We start from the raw sequence: 27,336 nt of genomic DNA, 5'->3' as shown, positions 1-27,336 counted from the left end.
TGAGAGAGCAGCTCACCGTACGCTTGTCACACTGCCAAATAGTAAGAGGACTTCAGTTTGAACATTTTATTTGACTTGGCAACAAGTTATTCAAAATATTGTTCTGGTAACTCTGGCCGTTATTTTGGATTGGAAAGAGATAGCGATCTTTAGTTTTCACAATTCTTTAAGTTGTGTATGCTCTTCAAAATGAAGGGTCACTTTGCAAGAGGCTTACATTAAAAATGTTGCCCCCAAAATCCCGAATTTTGGAGACAGAAAAAATTTAAAAAACACCAAATAAAACTTCCTTTCCACATAGCACCACTACCCAAAGGATATCTTTATATATAAACTTTAGAACAAAATAAAGAGGGGGTTCCTAAATTTGTATTACCCTGTATAATAGTTAGAGTTATTGTACAGTAGTTTGACATATTGACTGCTCAGACACCTTTACAGTACTGAGATCAATAACGTTTCTAATATTGATCAATGTCACTAGTCTAACTTCCTCGTCGACGCCTTTTTTGCGTCTAGCCAGACGAACATGACACCAGATTCCAGACGCGGGACTAAGATGTGCACTGGAGCTAAAGTCGACATTCAAATAAGAGTCATATCAAAATATAATAGTTTCGCGTGTATAGAAAAAGGTTATATTTCTTTTGCTGTTGATCATAGAGAATATGAGAAGGGGAATAATTAATGTTCTCAGTTCTCAAGCTGCCGAAGTGTTCATTATGTCTTCTGCAATGAATACATTTAGAAATAAAAAAGTATTGTATGAAAAACATACGAGTAGATTTACTTAAATATTTGTTTATGCAAGTAGTTGGATCATTCTTTGAGACCTATCGAAGCTGAATGAAAACCCCAAAGTAATCTCTAAAAGTGGAACAGTAACATCATCAATCAACATAGAGACTTGTATAATGCGATTAAAATATACGTGTACTGCATTTACGGTTATTTACGAGTTGTAGTAGACGTGTTCCGGCATTCACATTTCAACCCAACTTTTCTGTTATTACACAACAGTTTAGGCTTCAAGTACATAATCTGTCTCTCAACAGTTCATATATGAATTTAAATAATTCATCACGTTTTATTCAAACTCTGTAAATACATTAGAAATGTATTAAATCGATTAATTTAAATGGGAATAAGAAATTTAAATATTTTTGCAATTTAATGTCAATTTTATTAAATACTTGCAACTATGGACAACTACTTGTACATCTGTTTTTGTAAAAGTATTATCATTTTCATATACTTTAACATTATTAATATCCTTCTAATCAGTTTTGTGACAGACGTATCAATATTAAATTTATATTTCAAACAAAACAAAAAAATTATATCACTATTTCTATTTACCTAATTGATGTTTTATTTTAACTAATAAGAACGTCATTATGTTAAACTAACTAGTATATCAACTTTTAGAATTATCTAGTATATCAATTGTTTAAAATAGTAGGCCTAATCAACTGTTTACCCGTAACAGCCTAGTGTAGCCATATAATCAGTCTACTATTTACAGCATTTACCGTAAGTTTGCTCTCACTTTAACATCTGGTTGTTAATGGTTAATAGGTTTCAATTGCTAACCTTATTGTTAACACCTGATTCTCAATTGACTATTTATTGTCAAACAATTTAATTTTAATAGCTAGACAGCAAAGTAATAATTTTAGTGACAATTGCGAAATAAATTCAGGTACATTTTTTTTTCATCCTAAAAATATTGTAATTTTGGGTACCTAAATTTTGTTGGTAATTTGGAAAGTAGCAGTTGTGGGGTTAGAGTGATTTCAAACTGTCTAATGTTCACATTTTCTGCATTTTTATTTATTCTAAACTATAAGTAGTGCAATAACCACATTATTACGTATTTATTATGTATTACAATACAAAGCAATAGCGAGTGGAATGATTTCAGCCAAAGTAGTAATATTCTTGCTACAGCAAAATTAATTATATAGTAAGTATTAAAATAAATTTAGATTCAATAAGAATTTTGTTCCTATTTTGAGGATCTTATTATTTCAGTGACAGTATTTACCCTGCTCGCTTTTATTACAAACAACATGAGCATTTGATTTATTTTAAAAAATTATGTCAATTTAAAGCAATATACCAAACATAATCTAAACAGCTTCAATCATACAGTAGTTTCAAGAGCTGGATGGTGTACCCTGGCGAGCTGCACCGGAGGGTGGGTGTGCCTTTCGGCCTGTAGGAACTGATCATCGCTCGGCGCGCTTAGCTATATAGGTTGGAATGGCCACAAACATACCCTAATTAAAATTTTGACCATCGGTGCATTTGGTATACACCCTATTTAATTTCCAAACATGTGGACTTTTATTTAGCTCTCAACTAACACTTTGAATTTGGAATTTGGTTATAGTACTATTTAAAAGCCTAAATTTAAATTAACCTAATAATAACCCCATGGATAATACAAAATAGTTCTTATTTAATGTATGTTCCAAAAAGAGCATTATTTTCGATATTTTTAAATTGTTCGATATATATATATATATATATATATATATATATATATATATATATATATATATATATAAAGATAAAATAAATATAAGATAATATATTAATAATATAATATAAATGATATAACCAACAACATGATACAAACACAGGTATTTTACAGTATAAAGCTGCAATGTACATTTTTGCATTTATTATATATATATTTTTTTTATACAACTGAACAGAAATAAGTCAGTATGGAATTAATTTTATCAGAACGACGTCTGTAACAAAGCTAAACAAAAACACATTTTTGGATCCTCATTAATTGAACTAGAAAACTATAAACTATGCTTTCGACTTTAAATAACTGTGAAATACCTTTGTTTTTATGTTTTTTGTATATTATGTAGGACCATATAAAAGATGACTGAAGGGAATGGTATGTTTACAATTTATAAAAAATAACTTTCTCTGTATAACGTTTCTTTAATACGTGCTATGTATTAAATTTCATTTAATTTCTTTTAGTTCTGAATCATTAAAAGTATTTTCTGAAGCTCCAACTCGTATGCATACTAAGGAATTTATATTTTCAGTAGTTTTTATTTGGGCTTCTTTAGAAATTTCTTACTATAACTTTTTGTAGTTGATTTTTATAACTATGATTACTCGTAATTTTTCAATTTTCAGGAAGGTTATCTTACAAATTCGTGACTTGGAAATTAAAAAATAACACAGTGAGAAGCAGTCGATATCACCTCCTTAATCTGAGTTTACCCAATCGTTATTCGTTCAGGTTACGACTGAATATGTTGGGTGGCATTCTAACACTTTATTCCCGAGAAAAGTCAGACACTATATAACGATCCAAGTCTGCATTTATCAGCGAAAGCACTTCAGTCTACCATAGGCACGGCCACAACGACGGCCATTCCAATCGTTGAGGATAGAACTATTAATCATAATAATCCTTTGTGCTGCATTATACTTACAATGTACATTGCAAACACACAATGTATTAAATTGACTATGTAGGCTTAGACTCCTGCGGAGTTTTTGGAAGGTTTTTAGAATTCCAAAAACTTTTTGGAATTAGTATCTTCTAAAAGCACATCATCCATAAAGACAGCCAGGCTGATTGATTGTAGAAATTGAAGACATTTGATAGTGCCTGAGGAACGCCGTGGGTTATTTTAATTTTGTTTGAAAGGACGCTCAAAATCTATATGCTCGAGATTGCGAATGCCGTGAATATCTAACTGGTATAACAATGTCTTGTGCGCACATAATCAAAAGCTTTTGACCGATCGATAAGTATGCTAAAAACATGTTCTTGCTCTTCCAATCCGTCGGCAAAAATCTCATAAAAGTTGTTAACAGTTTCAATTGTGAATGTGTTTTTTTCTAAAATCAAATTGATCTGGCTCAGAATTTCTATATTTTATACAAAGATTGAATCCTTCCATAGAAAATCGACTTAAAAACTTTGATAAACACTGAGAGTATATTGGCATTGACGACAGTTGCTTGTGGAGAAGGAAGGATCATCCTTTTTGAAAATTGGATTACTTTGACGGTCTTCAGAAGAAACGCAAAATTGCCAGTTTCTAATGAAACATTGATCGACTTTGTGGGTGGTCTCACGTATGTACTTGAAGCAACGTTTGACTATCCAATCTGACATCCCACTAACATCACTAGTTTTTTTTTTTTAATTCAGTCTCTTTATGTCATGAGCTGAGCCACAAACACGAGACAAAGCCGTGGATGCAACTGGTTCCGCAAATCCTTTCATTCTATAAGATTCTATAATTGATTAATTCATTGTAGCTACGGAAAAACAGTACGTTTTAAATTCATTTGCTACTTGAAATTGGTCTTAAACAATTTTATATTCAATTTTGATTGCAATTGAATTGGAACATTTGTTGGTTCGAGTTTATATTATTTTTTCACGTAGTTTATTATGCATTTTCACAATTACTAAAGTTTTTTATAGCATAGGCTTTAGCGCTCTTATTACATTCCTAAATATTTTTCGGAACTTTCTATACATTTTTTAAAATCTTCATTTTGTGTTTCAATGACAACTTTATGGATGAATTTAAGCCTTTTTCGAGATACAAGAATTCCTTTTATAACCCATGAGCATTTTTGTAATTGAGTTAGGTTTGTTGAAAGGACAGACAACTTATTTATGATTTATGACAACTTATTTAACTTTATTTATGAACTAGTGAGTGCTTCACACATATCATCCATATTTTTATATTCTTCAAAAATATACAGAACTCGCCTTTTAAAACTCGATTAAATTTGCAAATGTTCTTATAATTGCCATAGCAGTTTTAAATTTCCGATTTTTTTCAGCTCGCTACCTTGAACTCCCGATTAAAAGTATCAGAGATCGCCGAATTCAAAACAGAGACAGTCGTGTCAGAAATGTTGGTGGCTGTACTTGTCTTAGTGGTTACTCGTGTTGGAGAATCATGGACCAATTTAGATTGGATGTATTTCGAGTTCAAAGAAGTGTTTTCTTTCCAAAATTCTTATGCGCAGTTTTACATTCCATGAGCTTAAGATAGCTCGCGTGGAAATTATTTATGCAAAGTATCCTTTATCATATAATTAGCAGCTGTGTCACTCAGTGTTAGCATCTGTAACACTGAGAGAACACAGATTCTAAACTATTTATTTTATGGCTTATGCTAAATCAATTATATCGTATTAAACTATAGAATGTGAAGTATAGTTTAACCTAAATACTAATCTAATGACAATGAAAAATTATGTGTGGGTTTCAATAAACCTTTTGCCAACACTAATACAACAACATAACGCCTTTCTGTAAAATACAGTAAAGAATGATTAAACATAATAAAACCATATACGATAACAGAGAAACTAATTAACAACATATTAGATATATGATCTATTTATTTAGAATGAGCGAAAGACATCACATCTTATTTATGAGTACCTGCAGCGTTTGATAAATTAATGAAGAGTAAAAATGTTTTTATCCACAAGTGTTTTTTCAACACATTTAATTCTGTATTAAATTTGAAACACAATAAAGAGCAAGAAATATAATAAAGAAACAAACAAAAGGCAATCTTAAACCAATTAATTAGAAGAAAAAATTATATTCCTGAAGATCTCATAGGAATCTAAAATGTAAAATATATTAAATACTATTTACTGTTTTGTACTCTACATTTAAAACGTCATTGGCTAATAGGAAAAAAAAGGTTTCTAGTAAAACTTTAAACGTGTTTTAACAGAAGTTTACATTGTTTTAAGGCTGTTTGGTGCTAGAGTGGTTGTTGAATTTAGGAAACTTGGGTTTAGCAAACTTTCTTTAGTGAAAACCCGTTTATGGTCCACTTAGGGTGCAAGAGAAACGAAGCCATCTTGAACCAGATCAGTTTCCTTAAACATTTGCAATGCATATCAAAAGTCATGCATGATATATCTGCGAATAAAGTTTTGACGCATACGCCACTAAATATCTCACTTAAACATCTTATTTTATATCACTTAAACATGAATTAACGTGTACTTTTTTTAATTTATAATTGGGCTGAAAAAACTAGCCTATTATTAGTTGGTTTAAATACAAATTTGCGTAAGCAAATTGAAAATACAACTGGAGTTTTTTTTTATGTGTAGAAGTGAAGGTTTTGAACAAGTTATGGCTTTAATTATTTATAATACTTTGAGAACATATTTATTTATTTATTCCAACGGTTCCACCATTTATACATGAGTTTACTTAACTAAGGATAAACTAATCAAGATGGCATACAATGACTAATAACTGTGGTAACAACAATAACATAACAAAACTAGTAATGATAACAGACAACACAAGGAAGACATTATGCAATAATTTATAACAATACACAGCAATCATACAAAATAATGCAGGAGCAACTAGCAAAGATAAACTGAACAATGTAACAATTATGATAATAATAACTTAACAATAAGATAAATATATAAAAACATGCAACGATATAGATATATTAGAATGTAACAATGAGATAAATATGTAACAGTATAAAAATGAAAAAGTATATGTAACAGAATAACAAACAGATAAATAATAACAATTTTAAATACTGAAGATGAGGTGTAATGTGACTGTGCGTGCGCGCGCGCGCGCGCGCGCGTGTGTGTGTGTGTGTGTGTGTGTGTGTGTGTGTGTGTGTGTGTGTGTGTGTGTTCAAGTTCAAGTTCAAGTTCAAAAACGTTTATTTTCTTGTAATATAGAAAGACATACATATTCCATGAGTTCTGTTGAACTCGCGCGGAATAATTTTTATACTAAAACATACTTAAGAAACAATCAGTTGGCATGTGATTTATGCTATGTAGCTATTCTTCTATACAACTAACATAATTCACAAATGTTCTTAATTTTATCTTTTTAAAATTGTAATGAGCAATTAGAAATAGCATAGTGTAACTATGAACCAGCTAATATTACCAATGTTATTCAATATTAAATTTAAATGTAATAGAAAAGAAAATAACAATGACCAACTAATAAGAAATTTAAATATACGAATTATTAAATAAATAAATAAGTATAAATATATATATGTATATAAATAACAATAAAATATAAATAGAAATAACAAGAAACAAATTACTTAAAATTCAGAAAATTCCAGCAGACAATAGGGCCGGATACCGGTATGGGCACACAAACCCGAACACACGTTACCCAATCCCAATTACTCGGTTACAAATAACAGCGGAACACAATGAAAGCAACAACAATAAAAAATACCTAAATAACGACAACAAAACAGCTGAATGAAACAACAAGTTATAGAACAATTAAACATAAAAAATAAACACATTACCAACGTTATAGTTGTTACCGCAACAGTTACAAAATGTACTGTATCAAGCAATACTAGAACGGAACAACAAGAAATAGAATTACATACAAACAATAACTAAAATAGAATATACAAACAATAACTAAAATAATTTATATAAACAATAACAACAATATAAAATAAATATAAACAATAACAAACATGTGAAGCAAAAGGTACTATTAAAAAACAGGAAATAAGAAGTATAACAATACTTATACATATAAATTAAATTCCTACTTAATGTCTATACATTAATGCCATCATTTACAAATTGCTTTGCTTTCATTTTAAATTTCGGTTTACTGTCATAGGTGACACTATTCCCAAACTTCCTTATCATTCCATTGTAAATCTCCTTCCCCTTATAACAGAACTGTCTACGGCTTATATCTTTAAAAAAATTATCAAGTTTTAAAGTGAACGTATTTGCAGCTCTCGTCCTTACAGTGAATTCTTTAATCTCGTAGGTTTCTAGAAACTAGAAACTAGAAACTAGAAATCTAGAAACTTATGAACATGCATTAAACATGACAATGTATATAGTTTTTCGAATGTTAAAATATTAGTTTGTAAAAACAAGTAAGTTAATCTTTCAGTTTTTTTAATAAAGTATATATATTTAATAAAGTGTGTGTGTGTGTGTGTGTGTGTGTGTGTGTGTGTGTGTGTGTGTGTGTGTGTGTGTGTGTGTGTGTGTGTGTGTGTGTGTGTGTGTGTGTGTGTGTGTGTGTGTGTGTGTGTGTGTGTGTTATATTGCATTTAATTCTAAAATATATTGCCCTTTAGAAGGTTGTGATTGTGCACTATCATTAAGTTGAGAATAATAATATAATTTTGTCCTTTTTATTTGTTTCTTAACTACTTTATACATTCCGTTATACAGTTTTATTAATTCACAAATTCCTTTTTTCTACAACATAATTTATACGAACACTTTTGCTCGTTTATTAGGGAAACCAAATAGCCAATTGTCCATGGACGCCTTCTCCTGTTGCAACTGGTAATCCTCTTTAAGTAATATGAAGCACTGTAACAATTATTTTAAATTTTATAAAGCTTAGATAGACTCATATTAACTTAATTAAATTGATGAACATGTGTCAAGTCAGCTCTTTTTAACTGTATATTAAGCTTATTACTATTTACTATCTTATGAAAATTTGTCTTTGAACAAATACTTTTGTGGGTATTCCATTAGAATATCCAGTCCAGAGTGAGTGGTTATATCAATATTCAATATTTGGCAATCCAACATTAAAGGCTTAACATTACGTATTAACACATGGTCTAGACATGACAGGGAGTCACCACACACCCTAGTTGCCACACTAATTGAGATAATGGTCAAGGACATTGCTCACATGCAACAGACGCAAAAAACAATTGGACCTGTTTTGGCAAACTCAGTCGAATCCCCCACCAGTATATCTCCAATTATGACTGATTGGTTTCTGTGCACTGTTTTTTATGCTGCTTTTGTAACGCTCTTACAAACATTTGTTGACAAAATTATTGATTTAGGGTCGTCATATTTTTTCCTGCTTGCATCACTTTTCTATAATTTTGGAGAAAAGTTTTGGAATTCTTCGTATGATGTTGTTTTTTTCTCATTATTATTTCGGAGAAAAGCTTTAGTTATTCTCGAAACCAAAATAGTTTTGTGATCTATTTATTATTCGCTTTTTAGGGCAAACTAAAACTTTTTTTGTGGCAGCATATTCTAAGATGGAAATTCAAATACTTTGAAAAAATTTAAATTATGTTCTACAGAGTGTGTGGAATCAAATAAAATTCCCAATTTTCTATATAGAGGTGTTCGAAGGAGGAAAGTTTACTGGCCTCGTGTCTCTTTATGTTTTAGTAGATTCAGACTCCCTGATTGATTTCTTTCTCACTAATTATATCATTTTGGCCGTAGTGGTCTGAAGTAGTTGTGTTGGCTACCGACACTACGATACTCGATAACTTGGTGATAATGTTGTCGATTGCTGATTAAGAAATTGCCGTCATTCAAGTTGGTGTTCTGACTGACAACGCAAGGCCAAACGACCTCAACAAATCATGCAAACATTTTATTTAATGGTTGATCGCATCACCTATCTAGCGCATCAATATTAAAATCTACCATCAGGACATTTCCTGTTCTGGTTAATCCAAACCCTCGGTCGGCCATAAGCCTCGAATTTGGAAAACAGTTTACTTCATTTCTGCTGTTTTGACATTTTGTGTGAAGACTGATACCGACTGCTTCAAAATCTACTAGAACTAAGATTCAAAACATATCCCTCATTGGTTAACATTATATGTCGTTTTAAAAGTTACGAGTCGTATGTATGATCCTATATTTAATAGAACTAAAATTGAAGACGATTTACTGAATATACAAAATTATTTGAACAACAATTATATCAAGATATAGAAAAATATTAGGTTTTATTCTAGATAATTGGATAGAATACACGTTTAAAAAAGTTACAGACTATTGCCTTTAAACTGAAAACTTTAGAGGTGATGCACATAATCTTTGTAAACTTTCTCAAATTCCCTCACAATATTCCTGGTTTTTGTCAAGAAACGATACTCATTTGTATACTAAAAAATTAGAAAAACATTAAGGAAATGTTGATTTAGTAAATTCTCATTTTTAAGATTCATTTATACTCCATTTATAGCTATATCTCAATAGAACATTTTCAATAAAAAGTTATAGTAATAATCCTTTGAATAGAAATATTAGAAAGAGAACCAAATGACGAAGAAATCTTTAAAATACTGTCTAATAAATGAATATTTACATATGAATTTACAGACAATATTTAATAATTGATTACACAGAAAATTTAAAACTAGTTTTCTATTCAATTTTAAATATGAAATCAAGCTGAGAGAGATTATCAACATTATTTGAGTGTATAGAACAAATTTAAAGTGAAAAATATAGAAAGTTACTCTGAATATAATGTGAATGTTTCAATATTCAAAGTATATTCTGATGTATACATTGTACAATATTCTGATTTATACAATATTACTTCCAGGTATTTTTATACATTTTATATCAAGTTACTTGTATTTAAATTGAATCACATTTATCACATCAGCACATCATCTAAATTTAAAACAGTCTGAAATTTTCAGAAATTAACTTGAACAATTTCAATTTTATATTCGCTATTGAAATGGAGAAATAGAACGATAAAATAAAACGGCAACTTTTTCATTTTTCCCAAGACAAAAACTAGAAATTAATGTGTAAGTAGTTTTTTTCACATGCATAAACTCATATATAATTCAGCAAATTTTTTATGTAACTCTCGTTATTTTAGCTGTACTAGTTAGTTTGCAGTTAACATTCAATCTCAGCTGTCTATACTATATGGATTGCACGTCTGGTGTCATAACCTTAATCTAAGTTATCCGGTTCACATTGAGTCAACTTATTTCCAACACAATTAAAAAATATTAGATATTACTTCGGCTGTATGAGCTATGAGTCTAACAAATGTAAAGGAAAAACTGGTAGTGCGGTAGTGCACATCCGCTTGAGTAGGTCAGTGTATATATTAAGGGGACGGAGCTGTAATGGAATTGGATGAAGTTTGATCAATTATTAACGATCAATATGACCAATGAGTAATCAATATGGCTTCTTTGTGGCAGTCAGCCATCTTATTGTTATGTACTGATTCTGTCGGTTTTAGCTTGTCATTTCTTTACTGAAGATTGCTCAGCAAGCTAGGCCGAAACGTCCCATGATTTCAATTGTGTCGGAAAATATTTTGACGCATACCGGAAAAAACTTGGATAGACAGTCCCGTAAACATACTAATAAGTAGATACTAACTGTACTATCACAAGCACATTTATTATTTGATAAGTTGAACCAATTGTTCCAGATTCTAGTGGTAAGCCTGAGTGGGGCACTCTTCAGCTTCGTGTCAGCTATAGTGCTGATAGTGGGCTGGAGTCAGCAGGACCTAGGCCGACTTCTGATTTCCGCCATTGCTACAATACTCAATACGATCGCTTACGCAGGCGATTCTTATTACATTATCAGATTTTCTTCCGATTAACTGTTATATTCTGAATGTATATATTGTTTTTCCAAGATGTATCCATACTGGACATTCTCATGATTTGTGTAAATAAAACAAACTAAATAAAAACTGCCTGATATCGTTTCTAAAACAGAATTCCTTTTTAATGCTGTGGTGAGAAGGTGGTTAGGTTGATTCCTAGCAAAACCACAGAGGTTGGAGTCGTGCACCGATCAAGAATGGGGAACACCAGACCCAGCCTTCGTGAGTGGAAGGAACGTCTTTGAACCCTCGATGGAAACAAATTATGTAAAGTCAGTATTATGCACATATTAATAGGTTAAAAGAATTTCTGGAATATGTGCTGAATGTAATACCTAAAAGAGTAAATTTTTAAAAACATGATTTGAAAGTTTTTTTATAGAAACAATAGAACATTACAGTAGTTTCGATCTTTTAAGATGAAACATGAAAGAGATCAAACAAATAATATTGGGATGATATTCAAAACAAACATGAATTATCTAAAAATATAAAAGATATAATGAGGTTATACATTAATAAATTAAATTTGTATAATATTGCAAAATTTATCATCTTATTTTATAAAAGAAACTATCTCTTATCAATTGAGAGTTTATTTTCAATATCAATTCTTAAGCCTAGAATTTATGGAAGAATTTAAAGATTCAATTGTGTATTATAAATATATCTTGGTGATTATCTTACACAAATGTTATTTTATGTTATCTTAGATATGTAGCTGAATTGCAAAATTCTACAAAGAAAATCCTGAATATGATGAAGTTTATAAATAATAAATGTAATATTTAGAATGTTTATCACATTGTATAATTATATTGAAATTGATATCTTCTATTATAAAAACTTATATTGAATTCAAGGGTTGTTAAATAGACTCTTTTAAAATATTTAAACATTTATATTTTTTACAAACCTTAAAACCGGCTTTGAAATTTGTTATAAACAAATTATGGATTACAAAAAGTATTCGAGCGATATTGAGAGAGCATATTTTAAACATCTAATTAGTAAACAACATTTTAATAAACCAAATATAAAACGTATTTTAATATTGACTTTAGAAATAATTTTTGCTTATGGAAATTTAAATTTTATATTTGTGGAACTTTAACCAATAAAATGGTCAATAAATTAAGTCAGATTTATTGATACAATCATACAGTTTTTATTTTTTTATTTAAGTATAACACATAATAAATTAATAGAAGAAATTAAAAGTTGTGGTCAATTAAGTACAATTAAAATAACCATTTGTTATTTTATGAGTCATCTTATTTCTCAAACTGGAAATGGATTTGACTTATAAATTTTTAAAATTTGAAGCGGTTGGAAATTTATCTCATTTTAGATTTGAAATCTTTGAAAATGTAGTAGGCTAAATTTTGCAATAAATTAAGGTGGATTTTACATTATTTTGATAAGAGCTGAAGATGATAATGCGATATTTAAAACAAAAACTGGAAATGATATGCCAGTTGATGAAAAAATAACAATTAAAGAATTTGTTTATTAGAGTTTCAACGATTGATTATAAACAACGATTAACGATTATAATAACGATTTCTGTAACAACTTCTTCCTTCGATATTATTAATATTTATGGAAATATATTCCACCCTAAATTAGTTATCATTTGTTTATAAACAGATAAACGAAATAATCAAGAACAGATTCTTCAAAATTCGATAGTTTTACTGTAAAATATATTAAAATTATAGGCTAAATTTAATGGTTCTTGTGGTACAGTTTAATTACTAAATTTAAACACTTTCGAAGGTCTTTTTAAAACTATGTATCAGATGTATTAATACTTTAAGAAAGTTTACTTCAAAAATATGTAAATGTATTACGATATCAAAAGATTGATAGAAAAAGACCAATTTAGGTTATTGATACAACGGAAAGTTAGACAAATATTTCTGGTTCAAAGAATGGTATAATTATAAATATTGATTTTCATAATGTCGTTACATAAGGTGGTCTCTTATCTTAGTAAGCTGATGGCCAATGTTGGGGGTCCTCGGTCCAGCAAAAGACGGTTATTGATGTCCGCAGTCCAGTCCGTACTCCTTTATGGGGCAGAGGTGTGTGGGCAGACGCTCTTACCAAGGAATGTTATAGGTTGCGACTCGCCCGGGTTCAGCGTCAAGCTGCGCTCCGGGTGTGTTCCGCCTATCGGACAGTATCCGAGCCTGCCGTCCTGGTGGTTGCCGGAGTCATCCCTGTCAAGCTCTTGGCAGGGGAGAGGAAGGCGATTTATCAGAGACAAGGCGAGATCGGCAAGGACGCAGCAAGATCCGAAGAGCGTGCCCGAACCTTCCAGCAGTGGCAACACAGCTGGGAGCACGAAACCCGAGGACGATGGACTGCGCGACTCATCGAGCAGGTTCAACCATGGGTCGAAAGGCGGCATGGCGAGGTGGATTACTACCTCACGCAGTTCCTGACAGGTCACGGCTATTTCAAGTCGTACCTGAACCGGATGGGCAAGACCGATTCACCGGATTGCATCTACTGCCCGGGCGTTCCCGACGACGCGGAACACACCTTCTTCCGCTGTCCGCGTTGGGAAAGGCCCCGCCTGGAGGCCACAAGAAAACTCGGGGTTTTTTCGGTGGATACGGTCTGCGAAAAGATAATGGAGGATGAGGGGAACTGGGATTGTTTGTCACAGTTCGTCCGGGGCATCCTCCTGGAAAAAGAGACCCGATCTGGACCGCGAAGTGGCCCAGATCCCTTGACCGACCGAGCGGCTGGATAAGGAGCGAGCCCCACGGGCTTAAGCCAAATTTAGGCCTAGCCTGAAGTAATGTGATAAACAATCCCAGGTTAGAATCCTAAAGAGTAGAGGAGGTTTTTTAGTGGGTAAACCCGTTTTTAGGGGAGTCCCCCACACTACAGGCTGGCCACCTGTGTGCGTAATTGCATTTTTCCTGCCTCTCCCTCAAAAAAAAAAAAAAAAAAAAAAAAAAAAAAAAAAAAAAAAAAAATGTCGTTACAAATGCGATTTTTTATGTTGCTGTCATTTCAGAAACCATTTTTAGCATATGATGTAATTAAGAAAGACATTAAATTAATTTTGGGATGTAATGTTAAATTAACCAAAATAGAGTTACAATGGATTCATGATTACAGTATGTATTTAATTATTGAATAAGGGATTAGAGGTGGAACTGTTCAACGCCAAGATATATGCGAAAGCAAACAATACACATTTAAAGGATATTGATTAAATAAAAACAGAAAATTTCTTATTGTATATTGATGCGAATATTCTCTATTGTTTGGTACTTTCACAAAGTTTACATTATGATGATAAAAACTAGATGAATCCGAAAACTTATACAATTGAAGAAAGGGAGAAATAATTTTGCAACTTACTGGTGATGAATCTTATGGGTATATTCTTGAGGTTGATCAAGAATATCTAACAAATATACAAGAATTTTACAAGGATCTACCACTTGCTCCATAATCTTATAAAAATAAATTATAACGTTCAATAATGCACAACTAGCGATGAAAACTATGTTAAGACTGCTACAAATTATCCATTCAAAAAGATGACAGTTAGAGGATTTTATGGGGACGCTGCCTTAGCACCCCCGGGCTCTGACGTCACGCCGGAGCGGTGTTAATTCTGAGGCACTGAATTAGCACCCCTAAGTTTCAATATTTCCCAGTTATTTGGTACATTTAAGACTATGCATTACTGTTGGAATGAAGCAACCAAAGTGTTTAACACAAATGTAATAAAGCATAACCTCTTTCCGAATATTTTCCATCATTAATGATATAAAAATAGAACACTGTGTTTCGAGGAGGTATATAAAGTATATTCCTAAGTAATAAACTGTAAGCAGAGAACCAATGTTCGTACTCACGCTAAAACAATGAGGCTAAAGGTTTTATGAACAAATTTGTATTCTATTTCTGAAATTATATGTATTCAAATTAAATAAACATATTTTTTTATTAATTAATGCAATTCTATGTTTCAATTTCTCGATTAACTAGGGCAATTACACCTCTGTATTTCGTATTTCGATTTAAGTTGTTTATTATGATTCATTCGTTTTTTATAAAAACATTTAACATGTTAAATCTTATCTGTAAAAATGGTGTGTAACTAATAAAACGAGTTAATTGGCAGAATAATGTTTAGCAGCATATATCTTTTCAATATCCGAAAGTACAAAAAAGTTGGTAATAACGGCTTCACCGATGTGGCTATTCTTATTTTAAAGATCTCGCGATAGTCCAAATTAATCTGTTTGTGGAGAAAAATGAAGAATATATCATGATCTCAGAGTTTCCAATGAAACGGGAAATACCAAGCATTCGAGAGAAAGTAGTTTATTGTAGACAGCAACGTCAATGTATAGTGTAGTATAAATATTAGTTAAACATTGCTTTAAAATTCAATTTAATGAACAAAATTGTGAATATATGCTCGTGAGGTACCCATAATTAAGATTCTTGTACATTATGGCACGGAATAGTTACAGTAGCAGAAGGAATAAAAAAAGAGTAAAACAGTAAAATTAAAGTGACACCGTGATCATCAAATAGAATCGACGTGGTGCAAAATCAGGGCAAGGACACGGTCAAGGCGCTAAATAAGACCCCCCCCTCACCAATATTATAAGGGGGTGCTTATTCAGGGCATGAACATGGCTACTGCGCTGATTTAACTCCCTCTTTCGTGACGTCATATCGACGTAACGAGCGAGGGGGTGCTATATCCAGGAGGTGCTAAATCAGGACTTTGTGTACGAGTATGAACCCGAGTTAGCAGAGCATGTGAGTTATTTGAGCAACTACTCATTGACCTCGCAAACATATTAATCATCCATTTAGACACTTTAATACACAATGTTTTGCCAGACATATTCAAATGTTTACCACTCTTTGCATTAGTGCATGAATTGAAAAAATTGATTAAGAAGTAAAAAAGGAATATTGTTTGCACCGAAAGAGATCAAAGCATACTGATTGTATATAAAATCACGTGTTCTTTTTGTTTTAATTTGTAAGACCTAAAAAACTAGGAATTTCAGTAAGAACAATGATGCAAACACATGTGCCGATCAAGAAAGACAACGCCGCTCTCAGCTTGGAACAGAGGTAAGGACTTATGGCATCGGTACCTCCTACTATAACAACCACATTTAACGATCATGACCATGAGACAACGCCGCTCTCAGCTGAGAGCAGTGGTAAGGACTTGTGGCATTGATGCCTCCTAGTATAACAATCACATGTGGCGATCATGACCATGAGACAACGCCGCTCTCCACTGGGAGCATTGGTAAGGACTTGTGGCATTGATGCCTCCTAGTATAACAATCACATGTGGCGATCATGACCATGAGAAACGCCGCTCTCCGCTGAGAGCAGTGGTAAGGACTTGTGGCATTGATGCCTCCTAGTATAACAATCACATGTGGCGATCATGACCATGAGACAACGCCGCTCTCTACTGGGAGCATTGGTAAGAACTTGTGGCATTGATGCCTCCTAGTATAACAATCACATGTGGCGATCATGACCATGAGAAACGCCGCTCTCCGCTGAGAGCAGTGGTAAGGACTTGTGGCATTGATGCCTCCTAGTATAACAATCACATGTGGCGATCATGACCATAAGACAACGCCGCTCTCCGCTGAGAGCTGTGGTAAGGACTTGTGGCATTGATGCCTCCTAGTATAACAATCACATGTGGCGATCATGACCATGAGACAACGCCGCTCTCAGCTAAGAGCAGTGGTAAGGACTTATGGCATCGGTACCTCCTAGTATAACAATCACATGTGGCGATCATGACCATGAGACAACGCCGCTCTCCACTGGGAGCATTGGTAAGAACTTGTGGCATTGATGCCTCCTAGTATAACAATCACATGTGGCGATCATGACCATGAGAAACGCCGCTCTCCGCTGAGAGCAGTGGTAAGGACTTGTGGCATTGATGCCTCTTAGTATAACAATCACATGTGGCGATCATGACCATGAGACAACGCCGCTCTCCGCTGAGAGCTGTGGTAAGGAATTGTGGCATTGATGCCTCCTAGTATAACAATCACATGTGGCGATCATGACCATGAGACAACGCCGCTCTCAGCTAAGAGCAGTGGTAAGGACTTATGGCATCGGTACCTCCTAGTATAACAATCACATGCGGCGATCATGACCATGAGACAACGCCGCTTTCCACTGGGAGCATTGGTAAGGACTTGTGGCATTGATGCCTCCTAGTATAACAATCACATGTGGCGATCATGGCCATGAGACAACGCCGCTCTCCACTGAGAGCACGTGGTAAGGACTTGTGGCATTGATGCCTCCTAGTATAACAATCACATGTGGCGATCATGACCATGAGACAACGCCGCTCTCCACTGGGAGCATTGGTAAGGACTTGTGGCATTGATGCCTCCTAGTATAACAATCACATGTGGCGATCATGACCATGAGAAACGCCGCTCTCCGCTGAGAGCAGTGGTAAGGACTTGTGGCATTGATGCCTCTTAGTATAACAATCACATGTGGCGATCATGACCATGAGACAACGCCGCTCTCCACTGGGAGCATTGGTAAGAACTTGTGGCATTGATGCCTCCTAGTATAACAATCACATGTGGCGATCATGACCATGAGAAACGCCGCTCTCCGCTGAGAGCAGTGGTAAGGACTTGTGGCATTGATGCCTCCTAGTATAACAATCACATGTGGCGATCATGACCATGAGACAACGCCGCTCTCCGCTGAGAGCTGTGGTAAGGACTTGTGGCATTGATGCCTCCTAGTATAACAATCACATGTGGCGATCATGACCATGAGACAACGCCGCTCTCCACTGGGAGCATTGGTAAGGACTTGTGGCATTGATGCCTCCTAGTATAACAATCACATGTGGCGATCATGACCATGAGACAACGCCGCTCCCAGCTGAGAGCAGTGGTAAGGACTTGTGGCATTGATGCCTCCTAGTATAACAATCACATGTGGCGATCATGACCATGAGACAACGCCGCTCTCAGCTAATAGCAGTGGTAAGGACTTGTGGCATTGATGCCTCCTAGTATAACAATCACATGTGGCGATCATGACCATGAGACAACGCCGCTCTCAGCTGAGAGCAGTGGTAAGGACTTGTGGCATTGATGCCTCCTAGTATAACAATCACATGTGGCGATCATGACCATGAGACAACGCCGCTCGCCGCTCTGGAGTTGGTAGGAGTGGCATTGATGCTCCTAGTATAACAATCACATGTGGCGATCATGACATGCCATAGCAGTATAACAATCACATGTGGCGATCATGACCATGAGACAACGCCGCTCTCCAGCTGAGAGCAGTGGTAAGGACTTGTGGCATTGATGCCTCCTAGTATAAAACAATCACATGTGGCGATCATGACCATGAGACAACGCCGCTCTCCAGCTGAGAGCAGTGGTAAGGACTTGTGGCATTGATGCCTCCTAGTATAACAATCACATGTGGCGATCATGACCATGAGACAACGCCGCTCTCAGCTGAGAGCAGTGGTAAGGACTTGTGGCATTGATGCCTCCTAGTATAACAATCACATGTGGCGATCATGACCATGAGACAACGCCGCTCTCAGCTGAGAGCAGTGGTAAGGACTTGTGGCATTGATGCCTCCTAGTATAACAATCACATGTGGCGATCATGACCATGAGACAACGCCGCTCTCCACTGAGAGCAGTGGTAAGGACTTGTGGCATTGATGCCTCCTAGTATAACAATCACATGTGGCGATCATGACCATGAGACAACGCCGCTCTCCACTGGGAGCATTGGTAAGGACTTGTGGCATTGATGCCTCCTAGTATAACAATCACATGTGGCGATCATGACCATGAGACAACGCCGCTCTCCGCTGAGAGCAGTGGTAAGGACTTGTTGCATTGATGCCTCCTAGTATAACAATCACATGTGGCGATCATGACCATGAGACAACGCCGCTCTCAGCTGAGAGCAGTGGTAAGGACTTGTGGCATTGATGCCTCCTAGTATAACAATCACATGTGGCGATCATGACTACTGATTGTATATAAAATCACGTGTTCTTTTTGTTTTAATTTGTAAGACCTAAAGAACTAGGAATTTCAGTAAGAACAATGATGCAAACACATGTGCCGATCAAGAAAGACAACGCCGCTCTCAGCTTGGAACAGAGGTAAGGACTTATGGCATCGGTACCTCCTACTATAACAATCACATGTGGCGATCATGACCATGAGACAACGCCGCTCTCAGCTGAGAGCAGTGGTAAGGACTTGTGGCATTGATGCCTCCTAGTATAACAATCACATGTGGCGATCATGACCATGAGACAACGCCGCTCTCAGCTGAGAGCAGTGGTAAGGACTTGTGGCATTGATGCCTCCTAGTATAACAATCACATGTGGCGATCATGACCATGAGACAACGCCGCTCTCCACTGGGAGCATTGGTAAGGACTTGTGGCATTGATGCCTCCTAGTATAACAATCACATGTGGCGATCATGACCATGAGACAACGCCGCTCTCCGCTGAGAGCAGTGGTAAGGACTTGTGGCATTGATGCCTCCTAGTATAACAATCACATGTGGCGATCATGACCATGAGACAACGCCGCTCTCCGCTGAGAGCAGTGGTAAGGACTTGTGGCATTGATGCCTCCTAGTATAACAATCACATGTGGCGATCATGACCATGAGACAACGTGTTCTCTCCGCTGGAGCATTTGGTAAGGACCTAAAAAACTAGGAATTTCCTAGTAAGAACAATCAAACACATGTGGCGATCATGACCATGAGACAACGCCGCTCTCCGCTGAGAGCAGTGGTAAGGACTTGTGGCATTGATGCCTCCTAGTATAACAATCACATGTGGCGATCATGACCATGAGACAACGCCGCTCTCAGCTGAGAGCAGTGGTAAGGACTTGTGGCATTGATGCCTCCTAGTATAACAATCACATGTGGCGATCATGACCATGAGACAACGCCGCTCTCCACTGGGAGCATTGGTAAGGACTTGTGGCATTGATGCCCCCTAGTATAACAATCACATGTGGCGATCATGACCATGAGAAACGCCGCTCTCCGCTGAGAGCAGTGGTAAGGACTTGTGGCATCGGTACCTCCTAGTATAACAATCACGTGTGGCGATCATGACCATGAGACAACGCCGCTCTCAGCTGAGAGCAGTGGTAAGGACTTGTGGCATTGATGCCTCCTAGTATAACAATCACATGTGGCGATCATGACCATGAGACAACGCCGCTCTCAGCTGAGAGCAGTGGTAAGGACTTGTGGCATTGATGCCTCCTAGTATAACAATCACATGTGGCGATCATGGCCATGAGACAACGCCGCTCTCCACTGAGAGTAGTGGTAAGGACTTGTGGCATTGATGCCTCCTAGTATAACAATCACATGTGGCGATCATGACTATGAGACAACGCCGCTCTCCACTGGGAGCATTGGTAAGGACTTGTGGCATTGATGCCTCCTAGTATAACAATCACATGTGGCGATCATGACCATGAGACAACGCCGCTCTCCGCTGAGAGCAGTGGTAAGGACTTGTGGCATTGATGCCTCCTAGTATAACAATCACATGTGGCGATCATGACCATGAGACAACGCCGCTCTCAGCTGAGAGCAGTGGTAAGGACTTGTGGCATTGATGCCTCCTAGTATAACAATCACATGTGGCGATCATGACCATGAGACAACGCCGCTCTCCACTGGGAGCATTGGTAAGGACTTGTGGCATTGATGCCCCCTAGTATAACAATCACATGTGGCGATCATGACCATGAGAAACGCCGCTCTCCGCTGAGAGCAGTGGTAAGGACTTGTGGCATCGGTACCTCCTAGTATAACAATCACGTGTGGCGATCATGACCATGAGACAACGCCGCTCTCAGCTGAGAGCAGTGGTAAGGACTTGTGGCATTGATGCCTCCTAGTATAACAATCACATGTGGCGATCATGACCATGAGACAACGCCGCTCTCAGCTGAGAGCAGTGGTAAGGACTTGTGGCATTGATGCCTCCTAGTATAACAATCACATGTGGCGATCATGGCCATGAGACAACGCCGCTCTCCACTGAGAGTAGTGGTAAGGACTTGTGGCATTGATGCCTCCTAGTATAACAATCACATGTGGCGATCATGACCATGAGACAACGCCGCTCTCCACTGGGAGCATTGGTAAGGACTTGTGGCATTGATGCCTCCTAGTATAACAATCACATGTGGCGATCATGACCATGAGACAACGCCGCTCTCCGCTGAGAGCAGTGGTAAGGACTTGTGGCATTGATGCCTCCTAGTATAACAATCACATGTGGCGATCATGACCATGAGACAACGCCGCTCTCCACTGGGAGCATTGGTAAGGACTTGTGGCATTGATGCCTCCTAGTATAACAATCACATGTGGCGATCATGACCATGAGACAACGCTACTCTACATGTTAAAGAAAATTTCTGTATTTTTAATAACCACTGTTTTTATCATAATCGTGAAACCATAAAACACCTTAATTCAGTGACTCCAAATATTAGGTTGGACAAGACTCATAATAGTTGTAATTTCCAATAATATTTATTTTTTAACAAGTTTCCATTAAACGTGAGGCAATTAATTAATATTATAATTAATAAGGCAACTAAAAACCTAGTACTAAATACAAAAGTGTGATATGTAGTTGGATAAGGAGACAATTGTTTATACCACTGAAGGATATTTTAACTGTGATCTAAGAGTTTTAATGTACAATTTATTGTTGTTTAAATATTATGAATTAGCTGTATTAACTAAAAGAAGCTTATTGTAACTTGTTTTACTTAATAGCTGATACATAATATGAATCTGAATTTAAAACTATTGAAAATGCAACTTGGGAAACGGTGTAATAGCTCAGACGAATGGGGTCACCTGGAGCCAAGATAACGAATTTAACAACCAATACTGGATGCCAACAATGGGTAAAATACTTAGGTTAATTCACGACAATCGTTCCAGGTGGAGTTCTTTGTAAAGACATGAGACCTTAGGTGCCCATATTTTTAAATGGAATGATAGTGTGTCATAGAATATACCAATCGGGTGATGGTCTCTCCCATGAACCATGCTACATATGAAATGCTAATTAGGAAAAGGTTCCAAATGGCCGATGGGGCAAAAACTAAAGTACCAAGAAAGATTTTTACCAAGAGGGAAATTATTTTAAAGAAGTATAGAAAACGAGCTGCACACTTTTAATCTACTTATTTTTTCATGTCTTACTCAATTATTTTGGGCACGGATGTATAGGCCTGTTAAAACTAATGGAATCTAAAAAAAGAGAATGGTTCTCAGTACATTGTGAAATTGTAGAAATAACTGCGATGGTACAGCGATGCTACTATCACGTTGAACGAAGGGAAATAACAGGAATTCAGAGAGTGCTTGAGCAATGAGTTTGCTGAGTTTGAGAACATGGAATAACGTGTGATCAAACTAAAGAATAATGATGAAGTTGATTACATGTTGGTGACGGAAACATTGAAAAATCAAATAGGCATTGGAGTCCTCTAGTTATGTTTCTGAAGAAACCCTCCAGAAAATTTAGTTTTTCTGTGGACTTCCAAAAAGTCAACGCGTAAAGCTAAAGACGCTTATCCGTGGCCCCAAATAATTTATATTCTTGAAAACATGAAGGAAGCTAAATTTATTTTACGCTTGGATTAAAACTCTGAATATTAGCAGGTGGGATTAACAAAGGAAGGTCGCCCCATAGCCACATTTGAAATCGATCCAGAACTGGAATTTCAAAGAACACTTATAATCCCTGAGACAATATTTTCAACGCCTTCGTCCAACGGGACTAAAAATTAATTCTGAAAAGTATATATTTTTCCAGGCACAAATATTTGGGCCATGTTATTAGCCACTAAGGTGTATCCTCAGAACCAGATAACGTGTCTTCTATCTTTGGACTTTTTAACTCCGAGGAATATAAGAAGCCTCCGATGATGAAAATTCATCAACCAACGGATCGTTTGGCTCATTGGAACCTTAAACTGCAGCAACACGATTTTTCAGTCAAATATCAAGAGAGGACTTTAAATATAGTTACCGTTGCTCTTTCAAGAAATTCTCTACACCAGAATGCTCGACCAACTTGAAACGACGAAGTTAACAATCGTTATTTAAATGTCGTAGTAAGCTCAGTACAAGAAGGGAATTTCACTCACATCGACGATCTCCCGACTTTGTGGTATCGAAACATATAATATGTAAAAGTAAGGAAACTCCCGTGGTTTCCATCGACATGCGATAAGGCAAGGAAAACTTTACAAATATATTTCATACAGAGGCCCAGGAGAGGGGCGGCAGAGGATTTAGATTGGATAATGTATGTTCAGGATGTGGAGAAACCCCGGGTACTTGAGAAGACTCACGATGAGGAGACTACTAGAACATCAGACTACTAGAACATCGGCTACGGGAAGGCTGCCAAGTAAATACATTACTGGCCGATATGGTGGCAAAAAGTACGACAACATGTCGCTTCTTATGAAACGCTATAGAAGTTGAAGGGTGAACAAAAGAACCCTATCAGGATGATGAATTTTAGACGACCCAATGGTCCTTGATTCTCTGTTTCGGCAGATTTTATTGTGCCGTTACCTATATTATAAAGAGATAATACTTGGGTGGTCATGCTTTAAGATTGTTTTAGCAAATTGGTAGAAATATTACCCATGCTATACCTACACAATTATTTGTAGTAGCCTACCTATACTACTCGCGGATGCTCGTCAAGCATGAAATTAATTTAAGGCATTAAAATTACATGAATATGGATCAACTGAGGTGCTTATAGTTGCAATGGAACACAATTCACTTCGAAGATTTTAAAGGAACTAGCAGAGGAATGGGAAATCAAAGTAAACTATCCTGCTCCGTTTTCACATTGGTGAAAGTATGTAGAAAGGTATAATCGTGTGCTTTGGGACGATGGTCGCCTAATACATTAAGAGCGACCATCGAGAGTGGGATGTAAACATTTCCGAGTTCAGGTACGCCATGAACACGGTAGTACATGACAGTACAATGTTCACTCCCGCGATACTAAACTTTGGTCAAGAGCTGAAACCACCGAAATTCCCATCTGGGTTTTGCTTTCAAGAAGTGAGTGATAAACGACACTTTTCAACAGTCGAAGTCCACAAAGAAAGATACAATCAAATTAATCAGCTATACCAGAGGTGTCACCAGAACCTAAAGTCAGCTTTTAGTAATCAAGCCAGAGCAAATTTTGAGACGGCGAGAAGTAACTTATAATGTAGGCGATACAGGTCTTTAAAATATGACGTCCTTTATTCAGCTGCAAACACCTTTGCCACGAAATTATCTCTGAAGTACACAGGTCTCTTTAAAATCGATTCCAAAGTAGGGTATAACACATACCGTGTAACCGACGGCACTACAGAACAAATTTGAAATTCCTTCTTAAAAGATCTAAAAACGTCAGTGCGTTAATGCCATTGATGGTGGAGATGCCTGATTGCTTGGTAGCATTTCATTATTCTTGTTTTGCTTGGATTATAGATATCCTAGTTTGAGAATGAAGGGTCTGAGGAGGTTAATCACGGAAAATCAGGATACAACCGATGTGTACCGTCTAAAGACACGTCAATAAATTATTTATGCGTCTGGCGTACACTCAGATAGTGGATAGGCGTAATTGGTACCACAGTTTGCGTCTTCCTTCAATCAATATTTTGACAGATTCCTAACAAAGGTTTGGAAGAAAAATAAGCACAGGACGGTTAATAGCCGATTTAAGAAGCTTCTTCCAGTTCAATGAGTTGTTCATCCCCGTACATCTCCGAACTAATCAGGGACTTAGTGGTTGTATCGTACGAATATCGTACGATTATCGCAGATGACTCGTGTGGATGGAAGAGTGAAGCGAAGAGTGAGGCAGTACTAGAATTCCGGCGCCTTCTTTTAAAACCCATCTAGACCCTTAAATAATACTCAGGAAGCTGTAACTATCCCCGTAGATAGCAAAATCAGCGAAAATTTCGCTCCCCACTAAAGACAAACGTTACAAAATAGACACTTTTATGTTTTCTAAATTTAAAAGCTTCTTATTTAATGTAAGGTAAATTGGGAGAGCCTACGTTCGCACTCTCTAAAACGCCTGACTTTGGATTTGGATTTACACAGAGATAAAGAGGTATTCACTACTTCTTAGTATATTTACATTATATTTCAAATAGTGTATGTCATATAGGTGAGAACATTGTTTTAGGGGATCTATAAAATCATTTTTCTGCACTAACTAATTTGCGCTGGTGAGTTGCCATGAGACGGCCAGTAAATTCGAGGTGTTTAATTTTAGTGGTACACATTAATAAACGTAACTGTGATTACGTCAGGTTGTATATTATTTTTGACGTCTTGATAAAGCAAGAACAACTAAATGAGAAAGACGAAGACGTTATTAACACAACATAGGTTATATAAATAAGCAAAACCAAAAGTTGGACTCAGTAAATAATTTAGCTTCGTACACTAAAACTGGTGTGATACAAGTGATATTTCACACAAAAAAGAAAAGTTGTTCGTCCTGATTGGAAGAGGAATCTGATTGTAAAGTACAATCTTATAAGAGAATCTTCTAGTTTTAAGTTCTCACTGTATCTAATTCTTTCAAAATGTGCATTTTTGGTTCATGAACGTAATAACAATGAAAGACACTGTCAATCACATTTTAAATAATAAAATATTTAATAAATACTAAATGTACAGAATAAAACACAGCTTACCACACTTAATTGAAATAATACTTTAAACTACTAAATATACTTCCAAAAAAATAATAAAATTTTTTCTACGAAATTTTCTAGTTTGTTCATTCGATACTGTTCGATATATTTTCATTAGCTTTTGGCCCTAAATATGCTAAGATGGATGGCTAGAAAACTGCATTCCACGGTAACTCAAAATCTCAATGAAAGTATTTAATTACATCCGTTTCTTATTCATGACATATACAGTTACCTGATAAATAAAGAGTGCTAGCAATGGAGTAGTACACATGCATACAAATCCCCGTGTGGTCTTCTAAAGAAGAAATTGAAAGGACCGTTCGCTAGTGCAATAATAAACAGTAAACAGGGTTTATTCGGAAGACGTTCTAAAAAAGCTCTATATAAAAAGTGGTGTATTTAATTTTGAAGGTGGATAGTGGATTTAGTATGTTACAATACAGATAACATATGTTGAGACTGGCCATGGAAAAGACCATTTTCCGATTATTTTCATTGATTGCTATAATATGTGCCTGTAGAGCATTTCGGCTGTTGGTCTGTTGTAAGGTCAAGTTTAATATTGTGCAAGTACTGTTACACAGCTAAAGAATGGAGAAATACTTCTGTATCTCCACGAGGAATTGAAGGTACTTAAAGTAGCTTCTTTATGAAATTTTGTAACCAGACTGACAAAAAACTGCTGAAGACAAAAATATTACATTTTTATAGCTTGTATACGAACTATGACCGATTTTTTAAAAATTATATTTTAAATAAAATAAAGTAATTTCATTGAGTCATACCTCGTATACATACTTATCACACTTTAACTTCTGTTGTTTTACCTTAGCCTTGATTACACGATTGCACGATATCCATACTTATTGCCTGCAATTCTTCGTCCAGTGAGAGTAACGCTTTGGTATTTTTCATCTCCTGGAAAGTTATCTTAAAGTAAAATCACTGAAATAGAAAATAACCAAACCAGACATCGATGCATCGTCTTAATGTTAGCATCAGTAATTACTAGTAATTTAC

General features: G+C 35.8%; 2 protein-coding genes across 3 annotated transcripts in view; one reads left to right on the top strand and one right to left on the bottom strand.

The window, feature by feature from the left end:
* Positions 1–11,542, top strand: part of LOC124368657 — a 42,150-nt gene extending 30,608 nt beyond the window's left edge. For both annotated transcript variants that reach the window (XM_046825905.1, XM_046825907.1), the window contains exon 4: positions 11,273–11,542. In XM_046825905.1, coding sequence (XP_046681861.1) covers positions 11,273–11,449 — 177 coding nt within the window. In that variant the 3' untranslated portion in view covers positions 11,450–11,542. The remainder of the gene's footprint in view (positions 1–11,272) is intronic.
* Positions 1–27,336, bottom strand: part of LOC124368656 (uncharacterized protein CG3556) — a 132,044-nt gene that overhangs the window by 102,633 nt on the left and 2,075 nt on the right. The window lies entirely within an intron of this gene.

The sequence above is a fragment of the Homalodisca vitripennis genome, chromosome X (assembly GCF_021130785.1).
Source record: "Homalodisca vitripennis isolate AUS2020 chromosome X, UT_GWSS_2.1, whole genome shotgun sequence".
NCBI classification, from domain to species: Eukaryota; Metazoa; Arthropoda; class Insecta; order Hemiptera; family Cicadellidae; genus Homalodisca; species Homalodisca vitripennis.
Note: the sequence above shows the minus strand (reverse complement) of the source record. Positions and strands in the feature narration are given on the sequence as shown.